Consider the following 14510-nt stretch of genomic DNA (forward strand, 5'->3'; position numbering starts at 1 on the left):
TAATAGATTTACATTTTCCTATGTTGTCTTCAATTACAGAATTGAGTCTCTCTTATTAAATTTAAGATGCGGGACTTCTAGAAATGAATTGGCAACCCAAGCTTACATGTTGAACATCCTTCCTCTCCTAATTCCCCACAATGCAACCAATATAATGACGGAAATTGTGTACCATTACTAGAAACTAAACCAGGGCCTTACCCACATACCTGAATTTTCAAGAGATTTCTGGGGAAAATAAGGCAGCTAAGAGTGCATTGAGCATATGTAACATTTGGCCACCATCCACAAGAACAGAGCCCACCGTGAGCAGTAAGTAAAGGAGTTTACACTGACCTCAGAGCCTGATAAACATTTCCTAGACTGCACTGAAGATATATCAAGAAAACAAATAAAACAAATCCTAAACCTGCTTGAACCTCTAACCTATTGCCGAATACCACCCCCCGCACACACACACACACAAAATCCTGTGGCCTAAACACAGCCTACATACAAAGGCTCTAGGTGGGTGGATGGCCTGTGCAAGTGTTGCTGGGTAGCTTGCTGGAGATCAGACTGCTACCTTTGATTATCTCTGAGCTGCACTATAGAAGAGAGATTTCTCAAACACAAGTGACTCACTGATCAAATATTTGACTCCCTCTGCCAATGGCTTTGTCCCTTACTTGTACAAACCCTTACACTTTATACTGCCAAAGACAAAATTACAATAAATCCAAAGGTTTCCCTTCTCTTTTTGCCATGGATTTAAATAACTGAAAAATACTCAATTTGGCAATATATGTATCCTGAGAATTGATGTCTATGTCACTTAGACACATGATTTTGAGAAATAATTTTATATATGACAAAGTGAGAAAAGCATTTAATAAAACAATACTGTTTATTCAGTTTCATTTTATAAAATATGGGTATATGTGCTCAGGAAAAAAGTTTGTATCAGTAGATCAATGATTGCCAGAGGCTGGGGATGGGAGATAGAACTTAGTGCAAAGGGGCATGAGAGAACTTTTTGGGGTGATGGACATGTTCTGTGTTGATTTGGGTGGTAGTTATACACCTATATGCTTTTCAAAAGGAATATTTTACTGAACGTAAATTATATCTCAATGAGCCTGAAGCCTCCACCATAAAAAAAAAAATTCTTATGGCTATACACCAAAACAATAATAGGGGCCGGGCGCTGTGGCTCACGCCTGTAATCCTAGCACTCTGGGAGGCCGAGGCGGGCAGACTGAGCTCAGGAGTTCGAAACCAGCCTGAGCAACAGCGAGACCCTGTCTCTACTAAAAATAGAAAGAAATTAATTGGACAACTAAAAATATAAAGAAAAAATTATCTGGGCATGGTGGCGCATGCCTGTAGTCCCAACTACTCGGGAGGCTGAGGCAGAAGGATTGCTTGAGCCCAGGAGTTTGAGTTGCTGTGAGCTAGGCTGACGCCAACTCACTCTAGCCCGGCACTCACTCTAGCCTGGGCAACAAAGCGAGACTCTGTCTCCAAAAAAAAAAAAAACAAACAATAATAGGAACTTCCCACTTTCATGGACATCTATTCTGTTCCACTGCTGTTGAGGTTGGTCATATGACTTGCTTTAGACTCATGGTAGGCCAAGTACAGGTCCTTGTCTTGTCCTTTGATGGTTTACCTCTATTCTTGCAATTTTATGCTTGCTCTCTTACCTCTCTGTCAATAATATATGAAAAGTTTCCCCCAGGTGGCTTTTTCATCCTGGACCTCAGCATGAATACACGTAGAGTGAATCAGAACCCTCCCCCACAACAGTGAGCTGCCCATCTAAGTCCAGCCTAGATCTGCCAACCCTAGCCAATCCACAGATGCATGAGAAATAAATGCTTGTTGTTGTATGCCACTAGATTGTGTGACTGTTTGTTATGCTGCAATATTACTGGAGTAGTAATCAATACACATCTCTGAGTAAGGAAGTGATAGTGATTTTTAACCTCTTTCTTTGTACTTTTCCTATTGACTAATTATTTTAGCATGTATTACTTTTATAATCAGAAAAAAACTATATCCATTTATGAGAAAAAGAGAAAGGTACAAATTTATGTACACCTACTGTTTTAGATGATCTTGGGCAAGAGCCACTCTTTCTCTGTAACGCTTTTCTGCTTTTTCTTGTTCTTCTTTGACAGCTTTTTCAACATTGAGTTTCAATTGTTCCTCCCATTTTTTATCTGATTTTATCTTACTCTTTTGGAATTCAATCTGAGCATCACGTTCTTTCATAACTCTACTAAGAAGAAGTCCTGACTACAAAAAAAAATTACAGTATTTTAAGAAAATAATGTCAAATTATGTATAGATATGTTAAATATATATAAAAGTACAAGAAAACCCAAGTAGTACATGAAAGTTTTTCACTCTTTCTGTCTGGTAGAATTGATATTGCTTTGCATTTTCAATGGCCTTTTTTCTTTCTCCTTGTTTATGTATTGCTTCTTCCACATCAAGAATTTGTCTTTCTGCCTCTATTTCTTCATCACGCTTCTTTTTGGCTTCAAGTTTCTGTTCTTTCATTCCCTATAAAAAGAGAAAAGCAATTTTTTGTTTTCATTTTTCAATTTATCAAAATTTAACGTTACAATGCGATAATTTGAGCTTTCACTATGAGTCTTTATTGTATTTGCATATTTCATTAATAAATAATGAGGTTATACTTACGAGCTAATGGTTTAAATTGAATTTTTTATAGGTTAACACATTTACATGGTTCAAAATCCCAACATATTATCAAAATCTACAGTGAACTTCTCCTTCCAATCCTAACTTCCATCTGCAATCTCCTTTCACTCTAACCACTATTATTAGTTTCTTATGTTTACTTCCAAAATTGATCTTTATAATTACATAATATATATCTTACTACTAATCACATAATAAATATATTTTATACTTTGCTCCTTTAAAAAACCAATAGTAGCATATTTTATATACCCTTTTATACTGCTGAGGAGTCTACTCAATGTTCCACTTCATGTGAGGGCTTTCTTTTACTCTATTGGCCATACTTTCTAGGTCTTAAGAAAACCTTACTTTCCCTGATGTACTGAACCATATTCTATGATTTACGTTAAAAGTTTTACTATTTTGCCTTTTAAATATAGATCTTTAATCCAGCTGAAATTCATTTTTCTGTATTCTGTTTTCTGTATTCTGAATCTTCTGATACATGAATGTACTCTCTCTCTCTATTTATTTAGGTCTTAATTTCTGTCAGCAATATTTTATAGTTTTCAGTGTATAGGTCTTATATATCTTTTGTCATATTTATCCCTAAGTATTTCATATTTTTGATATAATAGTAAATGGTATTTTTTAAAGTTTCAATTTGCTATTGTTACCCATAAAATATAATTTTTTCTTATATTGATCTGTATGTATCCTGCAACATTGTTAACCTCATTAGTTCTAGTACCTTTGCTATAGATTCCAGCAGATTATCTACATAGACAATCATAGCATCAGAAAATAAAGACAGTTTTACTTCTTTCTTTTCAGTCTGGGTGCCTTTTATTTTTTTTCTTGACTTATTGCACTAGGTAGAACCTTCAATACAATGTTGAATAAATGTACTGAAAGTAGACATTTTTGCCTTTTTCCTGATTTTAGGGGGAAAGTATTCATTCTTTCACCTTTAAGTAAAATACTAAGTGTCGGGGTTTTGTAGCTGCCCCTGATCAAGTTGAAGTTGTCATCTGTCCCTACATTGTTGAGTATTTTGGTTCTTTTAAAATCAAGAATGAATGTTGGATTTTTTTAAATGCTTTTTTGGGTGTCTATTGAGATGATTATGAGGTTTTTATTTTCTAGTTTGTTAATACTGTGAATTACATTGATTGATTTTCAAATATTAAACCAAGCTTGCACTCCTCAGATAAACTCCCATTGGTCATGATGTATCATTCTTTTGATGGATTTAATTTGCTAAAATGCTGTTAATTTTTTTATCTGTGCTCATGAGGGATATTGTCTATAGTTTTCTTGAAATGACTTTGTCTGGTTTTGGTATCAGAGTAATGCTGTTTTATTGTCGTGATACAGGATTGCCCAGAAGGACAGAGAGTACTTGAAACTATCAGGAACCAAGGCAGCTTCTCTTTATCTTTGCCTCCGATTTATCTATTTCTTTCTCTCTCTGGAACTATATAATGCTTTTGCTGTGCTCCTCTCTGTACTTCTGCTAGCTTCCCTCCACCTGAGAGATAAAATAGTCCAGTTTAGTTCCACATGCATGAATGAGAAACTACTTTGAAGTGGGGAGGTGTGTCCCCTGACTCGTTTTATTATGTCACTTGGGGGAGAAGTGCTGGGAAAAGTAATCCTTCCCTGCCCTTCACTTCCCTCCATTGTTTGAGGCACTGAGAGGCAGGGTTATTTTTTATTTTATAATAAAATTATTATAACTACAGATAAGCATAAGTTCTGTCTAGAGAGTCCTCGCTTTTTTTTTTTTTTAAACATTGCATGTTTCCTTTGTTGCGATACACATTATTTATCTTTGGGAAGGGACATATTAATAGAAAGCTTGTGGTACCTTGCTTTAGGAACAATGTTCATAATTTATTAATTCTTTTTTTTCTAGAAGAGGGAAGAATGATATCATAGCTAATATCATACATATACCATATTACATTCTCAAAAAGGCAAAACTATAGGGAAAGAAAACAGATTACTGGTTATCAGGGACAACAGGTAGAGGAGTAGTTGGCTGTAACAGGGCCTGAGGGAGTTTTGGGGGAGGATGGTATTGTTCTACAAGTGACTGTAAGCATTTGTAAACTGTACACTATAAGGACATATGTAAATTATAGTCTAAAACACTGGATTTTTAAAAAGCCCTTGGTACATAAAGGAATGGGGGGATATAGGATATAGCCTCTATTTTTTTTTACACATTAGTAACACACTATGCATAGTGATTTATACCTCCATGGGTGTTAAAGAAGAAGAATAAATGAAGATTCATCTTACCAGCAGCAAGACTTACTATAAACCGGAGTAGTTAAAACTGTGGTATAGGCACAGAGATTTAACAAAATAATAGGCTAGAAACAAACCCATGTTGTGACAACTAGAAATGTCTTCAAAAAGAATTAAAAAAAAAAAAAGAAACCCATGTTATATATAGGAACTTGACATATGACATAAATGTCATTGCAAATCAGAAAGGAAAGGATGGGAATTCAATAACTGATCCTGGGATAATTGATATATGAACAAGAGTAAATTCTCCCCAATTGATGTAGAGAGTCAACATAATCCCAATCAAAATCCCAGCTGGCTTTTTCATAGGAATTAACAAGCTGATTCTAAAATTCATAAGGAAGTACAAATATAGAATAGCCAAAATACAGAATAGCCAAAACAACTTGGAAAAAGAACAAAGTTGAAAGACTGATACTACCTGATTTCAAGATCAATTAAATCTAGAGTTATCAAAACAGTGTGTTATTGGAATAATTGATGAATAGGCCCATGAAACAGAAAAGAGAGTTCAGAAATTTCCCCCACATGTATACGGATGGACAACTGGATTTTCAACAAAAGTGCAAAGGCAATTCAGTGAAGAAAGAATAGTCTTTTCAACAAATTATTGTGGAACAATTATATATTTATATGCAAAAACAAAAAAACCCCAAAAAATCAATCAATACCTCACTGCATATAAAAAACTAATTAAAAATGGCCCACAGAGCTATATATGAAACTTAAAATTCTAAAACTCCTAGAAGAAAACATAGGAGAAAAATCTTTGTGATCTTGGTAAAGATTTCTTAGATAAGCCACTGAAAGAATGATCCATATAAGAAAAACTGATAAACTAGACTTCACTAAAATTAAACACGTCTCTTCAAAAGACACAGTAATGGAATGCAAACTCAAGGCACAGACTGGGAGGAAATATTTTCAAATAAAATACCTAATAAAGAACTTGTATTAGAATGTTTTTTAAATTCTCTAAACTCAGTAATAAAACAAACCTAATTTTAAAATAGGTAAAAGATTTCAACAAACACTTCACCAAAGAAGATATACTGGTAGAAAAAAAGTTCATGAAAAGATATTCAACATCATTTTTTTTTATTTCATGAACTTCAAATCCACTGGACATCATTTTTAAATTTAAATTTAATTTAAATCTAAATTTTAATTTAATTTAAATTAAATTTCTCTAGAGAAATTGATTTAATTACAGAAGTTTAAATTAAAACTATAATGAGATATTTCACACCTATTAGAATGTCCACAATTAAAAGGATTGACTATACCAAGTGTTGGTAAGAATGTAAGAAATAGAACTCTCATAGATAACTGTTGGGAACGTAAAAATACAATTACTTTAAAAAACGGGAAGTTTCGGGCCGGGAGCGGTGGCTCACGCCTGTAATCCTAGCACTCTGGGAGGCCAACGCAGGCAGATTGTTTGAGTTCAGGAGTTCGAGACCAGCCTGAGCAAGAGTGAGACTGTCTCTACTAAAAATAGAAAGAAATTAGCTGGACAACTAAAAATATATAGCAAAAATTAGCTGGGCATGGTGGCACATGCCTGTAGTCCCAGCTACTTGGGAGGCTGAGACAGAAGGATTGCTTGAGCACAGGAGTTTGAGGTTGCTGTGAGCTAGGCTGATGCCATGGCACTCTAGCCTGGGCAACAGAGCGAGACTCTGTCTCAAAAAAAAAAAAAAGACAAAAAAAAATAATAATAGGAAGTAGATCAGTGGTTGCCTAAGGATGGGGACGAGGGGCAAGGAGGAGTGAGAATGAGTAAAACAAGGCATGAGGAAACTTCTGGATGACAAACATGTTCACTATCTTAAATGCAATGATGGTTTTAGGGGCATATACATATGTCAAAACTTATCAAATTGTACACTTCAAATGTATTCAATTTATTGCATGTCACTTATACCTAAATAAAACTATTAAAATGTGTTTCAATGCATTTTTATGATATTTTACATGTATAAATAATTATAAAAGAAGCATGAGAGTACTAAGAAACAAGAGTAAGTCTCCAGTGCATGTGTACACCTGGATAATTAATACTTACTGCATATGTATTAGTCCAATGTTTCACCACTTCCTGGGATCGAAAATGCATTTCTTTTTTTGCCTTTCTTTCTGCACGAAGGCATGCTGCTTCTCTTGTCAAACTGTCTAGGCTATCTTGAATCCTTTTCCATTCATCATGTGGAATTATGGTCACCTGCTGGAGATCTACTTTGCTGGGTAGAAGAGGTGGATGGGGAACTTGATCTTCTTCAGAGTTTCTTATTTCTAATAAGTTTTAAACAATGATTATTAAAGACTTTCAGGAAGAGTTTAAGTGACATTTTTTCTCAGAAATTTCTATACCTGGAATTTGTTACCTGGAAATTGTTTCAAATATTGAATTTATGCTTGTTATGTCAAGAACAGCTAGGATTAAATGAAAAAATTACAATGCCTTGAAATCAGAAGACATACATTGGAGTCCTTGATTGGTCATTTACTTACTGTATAAATTTGGGCAAGTCATTTAACTTCTTGGAATCTCAGCATCTTCATCTTTAAAACTGAAATCAATAATATCTATCCCAACAGGTTTTATAAGAGCATTTTTCAAAGTTAACAAACTGGCAGTTTATAAATGGATAACTTTGGAGATGTTCATCTTTTGGGGTTGTAGGCATTGTGATTAACTCTATTCAACCTTTTCCCCACTGAGAAGTAGCAACACAATTTGGAGAAATGACTACAGTTCCAGAATGGGAATATTTAGCTTAAGAATACTTGCATCTCCCTTGCCAATAATTATTTTTCTAATACGCAAAGAAATAGGACAAAGGGTTTACTTGCGAACTTTATTTTTTATTTTTTATTTTTGCTGGCTGCCCTGGCCCTGCAGGACCTAGCCGAGGTGGGTGCTCAGGTAGCAAAGGAGCCCCATACTTGCAACTTTTAGAAGTTTTTCCTTGTTCTTCTGGGAGAGACATCAAAAAGACTCTCAAGCTAGATATGAACAAGGAAGCAAGAAAGACAGATGGGCAGCCATCCTACCACCACAAGACACCATGTACCTGAACCTTCACCATTGTTGCCTCTTAAATTGGTACACTTTTGCTGCCATTTTCTCCAAAGAATTGATTCAACACGCTGTTTGTTTCCTTATATTGCTCTCTTCAGAATATAAATCTGGCATATGTAAAGACTTTGACTTAGTCCTGGTCCAGTGCTTTCACTTTAGCTGCAAGAGAGGCTGAAAAGATGAAGTCTGCCTTCTACCTTAAGGAGGCCGGACTTGTAAGGAAGGAAATTCACCAAAATAGGAAAGGCATTTGAATAATAATGGGTAGCCACAGGCATAAATAACAAAGATAGGATAGTACAGTGGGTAAGAATGTGGATTCTGGAGTCAGACTACTTGGACTTTTTCTGAACATACCATATATTAACTATGTGAATCTAGACAACATTATTTAACCCTTTTGAGTCTGTTTCCTTAATTGAAAAATGGGGTTAATAACAGTACCTAGGTTTATATGGTTGGTGTGAGAACTAAAGCTATATATGTAAACAATTTAGAATAGTGCCTGGTACAAAATATGTTTTCAACAAATATTAGCTATTATGTTTTTTTTTTTTTTGAGACAGAGTCTCACTCTGTTGCCTGGGCTAGAGTGCCGTGGTGTCAGGCTAGCTCACAGCAACCTCAAACTCTTGGGCTCAAGCAATCCTTCTGCCTCAGCCTCCCGAGTAGCTGGGACTACAGTCATGCGCCACCATACCCGGCTAATTTTTTCTATATATTTTTAGTTGTCCAACTAATTTCTTTCTATTTTTAATAGAGAGCGGGTCTCAACTCTTGCTCGGGCTGGTCTTGAACTCCTGATCTTGAGCAATCCTCCTGCCTCGGCCTCCCAGAGTGCTAGGATTACAGGTGTGAGCCACCATGCCTGGCCCGGCTATTATTATTTTTACTATTTTTATTAGGAGAAGAATGAAAGAGAATTAGAGAGAAAGACAGAAAGAAAAAAATCACACGGCTCCAGAAAGAGAGAAAGATACCGAAAGAGAAGCTTCCAGGATCAATTAAATTCTTCTTGGGGTTTGGATTAAGGTTGATGGGAGTGAGAAATTGGTGGCTAAAGTGTGAGTTTAGAACCACCATCTTGCCTACCACATACCAAGCCTCTGCATGCAGAATAAAGTCAAGTAAAACTGAGAAGTAGAACAGTGTTCTGGATCAAGTTATACCTCAATCCTCAGGTATGTGAGCCAAAATATTCTCTTTTGTTTCAACTACCATGAGTTAGTCACTTGCAACCAAAGAGTCCTGACCAATTATAGCCTTGACAGTTACAGTCCTGACATCCTTATAGCCTTGTAACAAATTTCCTTTATTTTGCCTAAACCAGCTCAACTTGGCTTGTGTTACTTGCAATCAGAAGTAGCCAAACAATGGCCTCTAAGTTAAACCATCTGCCTTTTGATTAACATATTTTTAGGCATGTTAATACCTTTCTCTGACCCAAGAGTCATTCTAATTCTTTAAGATGTGAAATAAAATGGGAAAAATTTAATTTGCCAAAATTCTAAAGAGACTCAGTAGAGCAAACAGCCCATTCTGGCAGGAGCTGTTCCCCACAAAATATACAGTGGTGAGCAGGCCTTGGCAGTGGTGGCAGGACATCAGGATGTCAGAAAGCTGTGCAGTGCACAATGTGATCCCTCCTCTTTGACATCTCCAATCTTCAGTAGAGCAACTATATTCATGAGATGTTTTATTCAAGTCAATCTTTTTATGAACTGATATAGAAACACAACAAAGAGAGCAACCACAAAAGGAGGAATAGAGGTGGGTAGTCACAAAGAAATAAGAAAGAGCACCCACAGATAGTTTGGGAAAGGAATTTTAGTATCCTGAGCCACTGAAGTTGGGCCAAATTATCCCATATCTTCGAGGATCAGGAGGGCCCTGATTGATACACAAGATTTCATATATCTCCACTTTAATCCACTGTGTTGGTGAAGAGTTTAATTCTCAGAGGGAAATCTTATTTCCAAGATTCCTACCTCACAGTGGCTCTCGTATGATGCTAGTAGAGGCTGTTAGAGAAGTTAAAGTAGAGAGGGTAGGCCACCGTTGAAAGGAACAAAAGAGACAGAGACAGATGGACAGACAGAATATAAATAGGTAGACTATCAAGCAGTAGAAAGGGGACAAAAGCAGTGGCAAGTGACCTAAACGTATTTAAAATCAGCCCATGTGCCTGCCATATTAACACATTTTCCATGGATTACAAAATCCTTTTTATTGAGATATAATATACATTATCATGTAAAGGGTAACATTCAGTGGTTTTTACTGTATTCACAAGGCTGTGCAACTATAACTATTATCTAATTACAGAACATTTTCATCTCCCCAGAAAGAAACTGTGCCCATTAGCAGTCATTCCCCATTCCCTCCTCTTCACAGCCCCTAGGAATCAGATGTACTTTCTGTCTCTATGGATTTGCCTATTCCAGACATTTGACATACACGGAATCCTACAATATGTGGCCTCTTATATCTGGCTTCTTTCACTTACATAATGTTTTCAAGGCTCATTCACATTGTAGCATGTATCAGTGTTTAATTGCTTCTTATGGCTGAATAATATTCTATTGTGTAGATGTAGCACATTTTGTCTATCCATCAGTTGATGGACATTAGAGTGGTTTCCACCTTTTGACTATTATGAATAATGCTGCCATAAACATTCGTGTACAAGTTGTTGTGTAGACAAATGTTTTCAATTACCTTTGGTACATACTTAGGAATTATAACTCCATATTTAACATTTTTAGAAAGCGTCAAATTGTTTTCCAGAGTGGCTGCACTATTTTACATTTCCACTAACAACATATGAAAGTTTCGATTTCGCCACGTCCTCGTCAAGACTTGTTATTTTCCCCCTTTTTTCTTTCAGTCATCCTAGTGGGTGTGAAGTGGTATCTCACTGTAGTTTTGATTTGTGTTTCCCTAATGGCTGATGATGTTGAGTATCTTTTCATGCCCTTATTGGCCATTTGTATATCTTAGTTGGAGAAATGTCAGTTCAAATCATTTCCCATTTACGAAATCGGTTGTCTTTTTATTATTGAGTTGTAAGAGTTCTTTACAATCTAGATACTAGACCCTATAATATATATTATTTGCAGATATTTCCCCCCATTCTTTGGGTGTCTTTTCACTTTGTTGATAGTGTCCTTTGATGCACAAAAATTTTTAATTTTGATGAAGGCCAAATCTATTTTTCTTGAGTTGATTGTGCTTTTGATATCAAACCTAAGAAATTGTCACCTAATTCAAGATAATAAAGATTTATATTTAAGTTTTGTTCTAAGAGTTTTATAGTTTTAGCTTTTATATTTAGGTATATGCTGTATTTTGAGTTAGTATTTATATATGGTGTGAGGTAGGGAGCCCAAATTTATTATTTTACATAAGGATATCCAGTTATCCCAGCACCATTTGTTAAAAATACTATTCTTTCTCCCATTGCACTGTCTTGGCACCCATGTCAAAATTCATTTACTATAGATGTATGGGTTTATTTCATTATTTTTATTCCATTTATCTATGTCTATCCTTATGTCAGTACCACATTGTCTTGACAACTGTAACATTTTTTTTCAGAGATGGGGTCTCACTATGTTGCCCAGGTTGGAATGCAATGGCTATTGACAGGCATGATCGTAGTATACTACAGCTTCATACTCCAAAATTTCTATTTGGTTCCTTGCTATAATTTCTCTTTATTGATATCCTGTATTTGGTGAGGCAGCATTATTAATACTTTCCTGTAGTTCTTTAGACATATTTTTTTAGTTCTTTGAACATATTTACAATAGCTGTAAATTTACAAAAGTTTTTGTCTAGTAAATCCAACATCTGGGCATCCTCAGGGACAGTTTCTATTGAAACTTTCTTCCCATGTTTGGGCCATACTTTCTTATTTCTTTGCATTCTTCACAATTTCTGTTGAAAACCGTACATTTTAAATATGTGTCAAGAAATAAGACTGCTACACACTCAAAGTTTGTTGCTGTTTGTTTGGTGACTTTTCTGAACTAATTCTGTAAAGTCTATATTCTTTGTCATATGTGGCCATTGGAGTCTCTGATTGGTTAGCTTAGTAGTCAGCTAATGACTAGACAGAAATTTCCTTCAATGACTGGAACTAATAAGTCTCTCAGTCTTTGCCAAAGGGCTCTCTGTGAGTATTGAGGCATGCCTTCAATGCTCAGAGGCAGGGAGTTTACAGTCTATCTTAGCCTTTACTTTTTTCTTACATAAAGTTTCAAGGTCAGTCAGAGTTGAGAGCTTAAGGCATTTTTAGGTCTTTCCTGGAGATGTGCATAGTTCTATGCACACATTTGGCCTTCTTGATCCCAAGGAAAAAGTCAGGAGCTTTCCAAAGCCCCCTATGGACGGACATATCATTTCCCAGCTATTCCTTTCAAGTTTTTTGGTCAGCTTGTTGTTTGCCCCCAACTCTTATCACTGCTTGTCTTAGTCTGTAGTCTGTGCTGCTATAACAGAATATCTGAGACTGGGTAATTTATAACAAACAGACATTTATTGGCTCATGGTTATGGAGGCTGGGAAGTTCAGTATCATGGTGCCAGCATGTGGCAAGGGCCTTCTTGCTGTATCATAATATGATTGAATGCATTACATGGCAGAAGGGCAAAGAGTAGGCAATAGACAGAGAGTGAAAGGGGGTTGAACTTGCCCTTTTATAAGGAACCCACTCCCAAAATAACGGCAGTAATCCACTCTGCCCTGGTGGCCTAATCATCTCTCATTAGTCTCCACCTCCCAACATTGTTACATTGGGGATTAAGTTTCCAATCTGCTTTTCGGAGAGTCACATTCAAACCAGAGCACTGCCTGAGGCAGCTGTGATGTTAACAATTGCCACTGATCATTCTGGTAAATATACCTGGTGTGTTCTAAGCCAGATCAAATAACAGGAAGCCTTATAAGTGAGATGTTCCAAGGAACTATCAGACATGTCAAATAACAGTTATCCGGGAAATGAGTTTGGAGGGGGCCAAACTCTGTTCTTCCCCCTCCACAAGTTGCTAAGTCACTAGTTTTCACTGCAATTATTGTGGTTTTCTAGGCTACCATGGGACAAGGAGAAAAGTAAGGGACTAGGGCAAGTTAAAATGCCAAAAACCTTGCTGTTTTTATCAAGATTCAGCTGGTTTTCTTGAATAAACACTACTCAGATTGTTGCAAGCCCTTAGTTATTTCCAGAGCTCTGAAAAAGTTAATTTTGACAGTGTTCTTATTGATTTTATGGAGGAGAGGATTTTCAGAGATCCTTATTCCACCATTCTGGCTGATGCCACCCCATTAACCTTTATATAATTATTCATTTTACAAATAATTTTCTACATATTTGAGCCCCTCTCCTACTTCACCATCCTCCAAATGGAGCTTATAATTTAACAGTGGGACTCAGATGGAAGCTTTTGAGCCAGCTGCCACAAAACATTATTTAACACTATTAGGCAAATCTAAACCATCTAGTGCAGTACTGCATATATAGGAAAGTGAATATGTGACAGTAATTGTACTCTTTCAATACTTGCCATATCAGTACAGTCTCTCTCTTTCTTTCTTTTTTTTTTTTTTTTTTTGAGGTAATAGTCTCGCTTTGTTGCCCCAGGTAGAGTGCAGTAGCATGATCCTAGCTTACTGCAACCTCAAACTCCTAGGCTCAAGGGATCCTCCTGCCTCAGCCTCCCAGGTTGCTGGGACTACAGGTGGGTGCCACGACGCCCAGCTAGTTCTTCTGTTTTTAGTAGAGATGGGTCTCACTCTTGCTCAGAGCTGGTCTCTAACTTCTGACCTCAAGCAATCCTCCCACCTCAGCCTACCCGAGTGCTAGGATTACAGGCGTGGGCCACTGCTTCTTTTACATGATAAGACTCTCTGGGGCTACTTCATAAAGCCTTCACTGCACAAATACTTGTGTCCTCTAGTGTCCCACTAGTGGTGAGAGAATGGGAGGCTCTCACTCTGCATCGGGCGCAGGGGGCGCTATTGCTACAGAAGCGCAGGAAATGACATGAAGATAGTTCAAATTCCCAAGGTTCTAGTTGTCATCATGACAACATTAAATGCTAATTTACAGATTTAAGAAACTGTCCTAGTTGGAATTGAAAAGGGTTCTTTGGAAGCCTATTTCTATGCCAAAATTAAATTTTTATAACAGGTCATATGAATTACAATACCTTATGAAACTTTATTTTTTTTACACTCTGTAAAATCATTTTAGAGGTGAAGGAAAAGAAAAGGAAAGGAGAGGAGAGGAAATTTAGATACTCCCTTCAGAGACTTTAGTAAAGACCACTTTAGGCCGGGCGCGGTGGCTCACGCCTGTAATCCTAGCTCTCTGGGAGGCCGAGGCGGGCAGATTGTTTGAGCTCAGGAGTTC

The 14510-nt window shown here is 36.6% G+C and overlaps 1 protein-coding gene across 1 annotated transcript in view; it reads right to left on the reverse strand.

Moving 5' to 3' along the window:
* The window catches only part of CCDC173 (coiled-coil domain containing 173), a 65994-nt gene that overhangs the window by 48202 nt on the left and 3282 nt on the right, over positions 1-14510 (reverse strand). Inside the window, exons 2-4 of the mRNA XM_012650679.1 lie at positions 7082-7308; positions 2377-2550; positions 2087-2280 (exon numbers count right to left, since the gene is read on the reverse strand). Of these exons, the coding sequence (XP_012506133.1) occupies positions 2087-2280; positions 2377-2550; positions 7082-7308 (595 nt within the window). The remainder of the gene's footprint in view (positions 1-2086; positions 2281-2376; positions 2551-7081; positions 7309-14510) is intronic.

The sequence above is a fragment of the Propithecus coquereli genome, unplaced genomic scaffold (assembly GCF_000956105.1).
Source record: "Propithecus coquereli isolate 6110/MARCELLA unplaced genomic scaffold, Pcoq_1.0 Scaffold34, whole genome shotgun sequence".
Taxonomy (NCBI): Eukaryota; Metazoa; Chordata; class Mammalia; order Primates; family Indriidae; genus Propithecus; species Propithecus coquereli.